The 7680-nt window shown below is 44.7% G+C and overlaps 1 protein-coding gene across 1 annotated transcript in view; it reads right to left on the bottom strand.

The window, feature by feature from the left end:
* Positions 1 to 5900: 5900 nt before the first annotated feature.
* The window catches only part of LOC104499197 (solute carrier family 22 member 2-like), a 9657-nt gene continuing 7877 nt past the window's right edge, over positions 5901 to 7680 (bottom strand). Inside the window, exons 8-10 of the mRNA XM_010142672.1 lie at positions 7537 to 7645; positions 7063 to 7175; positions 5901 to 6004 (exon numbers count right to left, since the gene is read on the bottom strand). Coding sequence (XP_010140974.1) covers positions 5901 to 6004; positions 7063 to 7175; positions 7537 to 7645 — 326 coding nt within the window. The remainder of the gene's footprint in view (positions 6005 to 7062; positions 7176 to 7536; positions 7646 to 7680) is intronic.

Below are 7680 nucleotides of genomic sequence, written 5' to 3'. Positions count from 1 at the left end.
GGAGAAACACCTGTCAGCATGGAGAAACACATCCTCTCTCCCATGGCTTGCTGCCACCAGCAGCCAAAGGTGGCTCTCAAGCAGGAGAGCACCTTGGCACGGTGGAGGGAGCTTATGCAGATCATTCAGCTGTCCTACCTGCCCAGGAAAGGTAAGGCAGAGGGGCAAAGGCACGACTCTCCTTCTGGCACAACTCACACCTGCTGAAGCAGCTCCCAGGGTGAGGGTAGAGTTCCACAGGCGCTGAAGGAGCTGCTTGGATTCTCTGAAGCTGATGAGGAGTCAAAAGACACGTGGCCTGGTATAAAATTGGGTGTGGGAAGAAGAGGACCCAGCCTGGTCAGAAAGGGATGACAGTGTACCACAGGGTAGGCGGCCTCCAGAAATAGTTAGGGAGTCCATGCATGCAACTACACACCCACACATTACTTTAGAAACGATCTAGAATAACAGTTTTTACAGTAGGAAATACCAGAGTTATAGTTACTAATGCTACTGTCATGATAGGATTTCCAGACAGCAGTCAAGCTGCAATGAGGCCACAGAAAGTCTCGAATTTATTCCTTATGCTGTTGTTCTTCAAATGAAGTTAGATTTTCTTTGAAAAATTTCCAGTGATGAGACATCTGTTAAACCTACTTTTCAATGAACGTAAGCATATGAATTATTTGGTGGGTCATGCTGTTAGCCACCAGGAACATCAACTGCTTTTTCCCTTTTCCTTCCACAGGCAAGAGAGAAACAAAGAAAAAATTATTTATCTTTACATTCTCACTTCTAAAGCTGTTCCCAAGTAAGAATCATTGAATCATAGAACCATTTAGGTTAGAAAAGACCTTTAAGATCATCAAGTCCAACCATTAACCTAACACTGCCAGGTCACCACTAAACCATGTCACTAAGCACCACATCTACACATCTTTTAAATATCTCCAGGAACAGGACTCAACACTTCCCTAGGCAGCCTGTTCCAATGCTTCACCACCCTTTCAAGGAAGAAATTTTTCCTTATGTCCAGTCTAAACCTCCCCTGGCACAATTTGAGGCCATTTCCTCTTGTCCTATCAGTTTTTACTTGAGCGAACAGACCAACCCCCCACCTCACTACAACTTCCTTTCAGGTAGTTGTAGAGAGCGATAAGGTGTCCCCTGAGTCTCCTTTTCTCCAGGCTAAACAACCCCTGCTGTTCCCTCAGCTGCTCCTCAGAAGACTTGCACTCTCAATCCTTCACCAGTTTTGATGCCCTTCTTTGGATGTGCTCCAGCACCTCAAGGACTACTTTTTCCCTGGATCTGCCCCTGTTGGGGTAGGGAGGCAGAAGGGAGCTGGCAGAGCAGTCAGAGCAAGCCCAGTCCTCTACCCCACATACAGTGGATGCGCCAGGCCAACATGGTGATCTTTTCCACATTGCACTCTCCCAGCTGCCAGCAGTGTGTGGCTTGGGGACTTCCCAAGCCAGAGGTTGTCTCACCACATTTCTGCTTCAGTCCCTTGTGGACCATCCTTCTAAAATAGATTTTTCTATTTGCCTTCTAAATGCAATCACATTTCCAGTGTCCCAGGGCATCTGCCAGCAGCAACTCATACAGTGCGAGCGGGAAATTCATGAAGGAACACTGTCTTCTGTTTGTAACAAACTAAAAATCCCTCAGGGCTGCTCACTCACGGTTGATTTCTGCAGTGAGCAGGAGAGCATCTACGAGCCTGACTCACTTCCTCCAAGCTACATCTGATTCTGCATGAAAGCAAGCATCTAGACAGTATCTGACTTACTGTCACAATTCCCCCTACACCCGTTAAAAATCTATCAGCTGGTCTATGGCTCCTGCTGCCCAGCAGATTGGTTTCATGAGACAGCTCCTGCTGTCCACCAACATGAACAACTACTGCCGAGCCTGCCTCAGGAACCCAGGGCACCCAGAAGCCTCTCTTCACTCCCAGTTTACTCCTCTTCAAGAGAAAGAAGTACAAAAATTACAAAAATACATTTCTAAGCCCTTGCTGCCTTTTAAGCCTTGATATGCCAAAATTTGACTGGATATTAGGCAAGGTGGAAAACAAAAAGGAAGATAAAGAGGCATTGAAGGCAGTGAAGCCTCAGGACGTTGGAGGCTGCATGCAACTACATCATTAGGGATCAGCAACAGGGCAAAGGGAGAAAGCCCCACCACAGACACCCTCTGGGAGTGGCATGAACACTAACAGGACGCTGTGCCTTGCATATAAAGGCATATTCCTGTTTGCGTTTACACATGATTGTTTTCCTAATGCCATGAGTTTGTGATTTTGCATGGCCAATCTCCAGAACAGCTGTAAGGGATAAGGACTGAGGTGGCAGGGGAAAGATGAGCCAAAAAAAGGCTAGAGCTTTCTTAATAGAATTCCCTCAATCACATGCCAAAAAATCACTGCTTAGTGCTTTTGAAGGCTGAAGGGTCCTCTCCATAGCCCTTTGGAGGCACTTAAAAAGCAATTCACAGCATATTCATCAACTTGCATACATTCTCTGGATTGGTGTTTGTCTCCTGAGCCAGCCCAGTTCTGGGAAAAGGCCAGATTTCTTCATATTTTAAAACACTTACAGAATGTAGGACATAGTGCCATGCAGTTGGAGTGGGATCAGAACAAGTTGCAAAATCTAGCACGTGTATTGTTTTGGTCACACAATAAACAGGGGAGCTGGAAACCACATGACCTTTGAACAGACCTGTAGGATGTGATTTTCTGCTAATTCATGAACACACACACACACACACACACACACACACACACACACAAAGAACACCTTGACAAACAACCATGTCTGACAGCAACAGGAGAGGACAAGCTTAGAAAGTGCTGCCCTGGACCACAGCTTCAGCCAGGCTGCCGATCAGATGATGCCAGGGAGTTAACTCAGTAAAAGTAAAGAGCAAGTCTTTCCAAAACCCAGTCACTGAAGGTTAGTGAGTACCCTGAAACATGGAGATTTTATGTTCTCTTTCGGCACAGTCCTTATTCAGTGCAGTACCTGAGCAAGGAACAGGATCTTCTTAAAAGGCCAGTCTCACTTTCATTAACCTGACACAGCCCTGTCCAGGTGCTCCCTGGGTTGCCTGGGCCAGCCCATGGTTGGACCCTGAAGTGCTCCTTCCCAAGCTCCAGGGACAGTCCTGCCACTGAGCTGTTTACATTCCAGCAGCCCTAGGAGCAGACAAGCTTCAGCTGCTGTTAAGGGGAAAGGAAGCTGGCAAACTGTTGTTTTATCTTAGACAGCTTGTCTCATACCCTGGAGGAGATCCACTCCTACCACACGTCCAGGACACAAAAGACACACTCTGTACTTTGAGAGCAACTGTGTGCACTTGAACCAGATCTAACATGTTTCATTGAGTTCTCAACTCCAGGAACCAATATACGGATGGAAAAGGTCACCAGCAAGAAAATCGATGAAGCACATTTGCCCTAGCATTCGTTAATGCATCACCAGAAGGAAATGCCGATATAGTTGGTAGGTGACTGCAAAGCGAAGGCACACCAGAGCCTGCCAGCCCTGGAGCTCCTGCTGTGGCAGTAGCGGTGCTTTTGGAAAGAAGTGTGATGGGTAAGGGTCTTGAAAGTCAGTTTCTGTGGTTACTCATTTATTCATCCCAGTATTTGGTTTGCTTGACTTCTTGCCACCTCCCCCATTTTCTTTCGGCAGAGTTTTCAACAGGTTTTGAATCAATGAACTGTAGTAAAGACAGCTGTTCTGACAATTTTTTTTGCTGCAGAGACATGTTTGCAACCACAGCAGGACATCATCTCATGTAATTACATTCCCAATGTCCCTCTTGCCCATCCCCGTACCAGCTTGTTCCCCTCTGACCCTGAAGCAAATATTATTTTTGCAACTGCCTGGGCCAAAGTCGTGTCATTCTTGATCTGTCCCTGCTGTTCTCAGAGCAACCTCATCATGGCCCCGCTTCACTGGACAGCATGCTTCACAGCCTTTGAGGCCCTCACAGCAACACTGAACATTAACCAGGACTCAGGCCAGTTGAAAAGAAGGGCAAAGTCACTGTAGTGCCACACCAGGAAGAAATTCCAGGGGAATCTCACCCTACCTACAAGTCCAGTAACACTTTGCTCAGCTGGACACTCTCTCCCTGCAGATTATTACTAAAGTGCAGCAGGATCTTGTGCTCAGCTCACAGTATCCTCGTTGAAAACCAGCGTCTCCCAGCAGTGTTAGGGACCAGCAACACAAACAGTGAAGGAGAGCTACAGTACTGTTGGGATTGTTTTCCCCTGCAACCACAAGTCTGTTACAGTTGCTCAGTGGACTAGAAGATTTGTGAAAGGTGCTGGATATTCTTGGAAGACCTAGTGTTGTCCCTAGTGCTCCTTGAGGCACAGGAGCCCTGGACGAATTCCTGGTCCTGCAGGTCCACGAGCTGGAGCCCTGCTTATTCTGAAAGGGTGCCCCTGCAGGGCTGCTCCCTCCAAACACATAGAGATACAGCTCTGTCCAGGCCCCAGTCCCACCCTAAGCCTCCAGTGGAACAGACTTTAGTGGGCTCTTAGTCACTTCACTAGCAGCTGCAATGCTTTTCCCCTGTCTCTCAATATATTCTTTTTTATAAAATTCGGCATGCCTGGGTACGCACACATTTATAACACTATGGAGACTTGGGAAAACAGTTTTGTACCCAAAAAAGTATAGATTATCCACTATGAAGATGATGTTAACAAGACAAGAAGATTTAGCGGTTACACATTGAGAACTAAACAAGGCTATGACCTTATAAAGGACTATGAGACTTTCTCCCATGCACACCTTTTCATGCTCTGGAGCTGCCACATGCCCATGCTTGTGAGTCTGGGAATAGGAAATAAAATCCTCAGTGAGGGCTACTGTATAGGGATATGGGCTCACCTGAACACCATAACATGTAAGAGCTGGTAAAAAAAAAATCTCTTGCAAGTTGTAACAAGATTGTATGAGTTTTGTAGTCATGTACCATAATGGAAGTAAATCTCTGTTATGTTATGTTGCCCTGCATAAGACAGAATAATGAAGTCAAATGTCATAGAACTTAAAAAGTTTCATTGGAATGGATCCCACCATCCGCAAGTTAAGATCTGCTCCCACACCACTAGTACAAAAATTTCCTAGCCCTATCTTATAATGTACAGAGAGGGAAGCATCTGTGCAATAATATGGACAATCTCACCAGAAAACCCTGAACATCGTAAATAAAGGATAGGCAGATAAAACAGAGGCAAGGCTTTTGAGAGAGTATTTATTCCTATTTGTCTTTCAATGCTATTGCCTAAAGTAGACTGTCCAGAAAGAAGATATGCCTTCTTCAGTCATGTGCTACTTCTGACGTTTGGACATGGAGATAGATTTTTTTGGCCTTTGGAGCACTTTGTCTGCAAGAAGAGCAAGATGTGAGCAGCAAACCAGGAATGAAGGTGATCAGTGAGCACCTACCTTCAAATTCTTTACTTGCCCTGCCTTTCCCCCACTGAAAACAAGCATCTAATCCTCAAATCCTCTAGGTTTGCTCTGGCTCCTCAGTAGATCCTGGAGCCTCACTCACCACACAAGCAGTTGTGATCAAGGCTGCCATTTTTCTGTTCCACAGTTAGGTTCTTTTAAGCACAAATAACAATTATAATATTGTTGCAGCAGGTTTGAGAGACCAATACATTTATTCAGAGGCCAGTAAAGGCCTATGCTGCTTGTTTTCAGATGCTTAAGTAGACAAGTTATAAAAAGAGAGCAAAAAAATCTCTTCAGGTAGAGTATGGGAATTAACTAGCAACTTCCTGGAAGCATAGGAGGCAGCGAAGTAAGGCCTGGGCTTCCCCAAGGAACTCTGGGCAGGGACTTCGCACAATTTCAAAGGAAAGATGCCAAGAGCATCCTGACTCACCTGTGAAAGTTTTCAACATCTTCAACAGTCTCAGGCAAAATTCTTCCTTTAGTTTCAGGTAGAAGCAACACTAATCCACCCGCAATCAAACCAAGAACAGCTGCAAATCAAGCAGATGCACGAAGAGCTTGTTAACGTAGACCAATTTCCAGCATATGCACCATTTTCTACTGCCTGACACAAAGGACTCATAAATGGAATTTTGTTTCGTTCTTCATACAAGATGTGCACATCGCAAGCTTCTACATGCAAAACTGTCATTTTGCCTCTAGAGGATGTGGCTACCATGTGGAAATAGCAATGAGACAAGTTCAGTTGTGAGTTATGCACTGAAGTAAGGCATCTCAGGCAAGACAGGCAATCCTTCCTTTATAGAGGAAAGAACCCTTTCTAGGGTGAGAGCATGCCAGGATTCAATTTTTATGTTCACGTAAGATTAGAAAATACATGCAGTATGTATTATCACAATGTGATTAACTTTTCATGGATATTTCTTTTACTCACTTTGTATGTGTTTGGTGTCTATATTTTAAGTCTATTAAGCATCTTCCTATATGTCCTGCCTGTTAAAAACTGCATATTGCCTTTCAAGACATTTTTCTATAAATCGCATGTTGACCTAAAGGTTCAGAAAACTTTTGCAGACCCTGACCTGAGAGGTCAGTTCACTAGTCTGCAAACACTCATCTTGAATTTATTTGCCAAACTCTTTCCAAACAGCTGGAGAGCAGCCAGTTAAGAGGCTGTCAGAAAAGCTAGGGTGTAACAGCCACACTTGTACTCCATTAAATAGGCACTTATGTGAAATTCTAGGTTTTGGCTCCTGGGCTGAGACAATACACCTCACAGAAGAGCAGTAATTCATGACATTTGAATGCATCAAATATTAATCTCATCAAAATATTTCTCAGCTCTTTGCCATCTGATGAACCCGCATTCAACACTAACTTCCTTTAAAATGCAAGGAACAATGATAAGGGCAAAGGAGACACGAACGCACAAATGAGCGCCAATAAACTGTTATAAACTGAAAGCTATGGATTGTATAGACAGCAAGAGGCTTCTGCCACAGTCTCAGTGGATTTTCTGTCGTTTTGAAACTTAGGCCTCACTGCTGCACCCCAGGAGTGGCCAGCAAGGAGATAAGGTGGCACTTACTGAAGACTATCAGCGGAAGATCATGCCAGACTTCCACCAGCCTGTAGACGATGAATGGGACAATGATTCCACCAATATCACACAAGGCAGAGCAGACCATCACCCCAAGGTTCCTGGTTCAACAGCAAAGGGATCACATCAGCATCAGAGTACAGCACGTGGAAGGTGATGGATCACAACTATGACTTTTGCACAGGACAAATCCAATCACTACGTGGGACTTCAGATCCCTCATGCACCTTGGTTGTCTTCACTTTTCCCTTTACTTCAGTCACGTGAGTTTTCACCTGCCTTAAAGTACCTTTGTTTTCATTATTAAGCTACCTCTTTAAAGCATTTTAATTGTGTTCCGCAGTACTTGTGTTGTTCCAAAGCATTTGGGGATAACTTAATTTAGCATAAAATGTAACATATACATTGGCCTCAACTATTTGTTTCGAGGCCAAATGCCAACGGGGAGGAGGATGCCCTTACCTAATGTATGTTGGATACAGTTCAGTGTTTACAAAGCAAACCATTTCAAAAGACATCGTGATCCCCATTCTCCCGATGCAAGCAGCAACCACTTTTAGCCAGTGGATGTCTGTAGGTAAAATGCAATCAACACGGTCAAAAGTA

The sequence above is a fragment of the Buceros rhinoceros genome, unplaced genomic scaffold (genome assembly GCF_000710305.1).
Source record: "Buceros rhinoceros silvestris isolate BGI_N320 unplaced genomic scaffold, ASM71030v1 scaffold1739, whole genome shotgun sequence".
NCBI lineage: Eukaryota > Metazoa > Chordata > Aves > Bucerotiformes > Bucerotidae > Buceros > Buceros rhinoceros.
The sequence above is the reverse complement of the archived record's forward strand: the minus strand, read 5'-3'. Positions and strand labels throughout refer to the sequence as shown.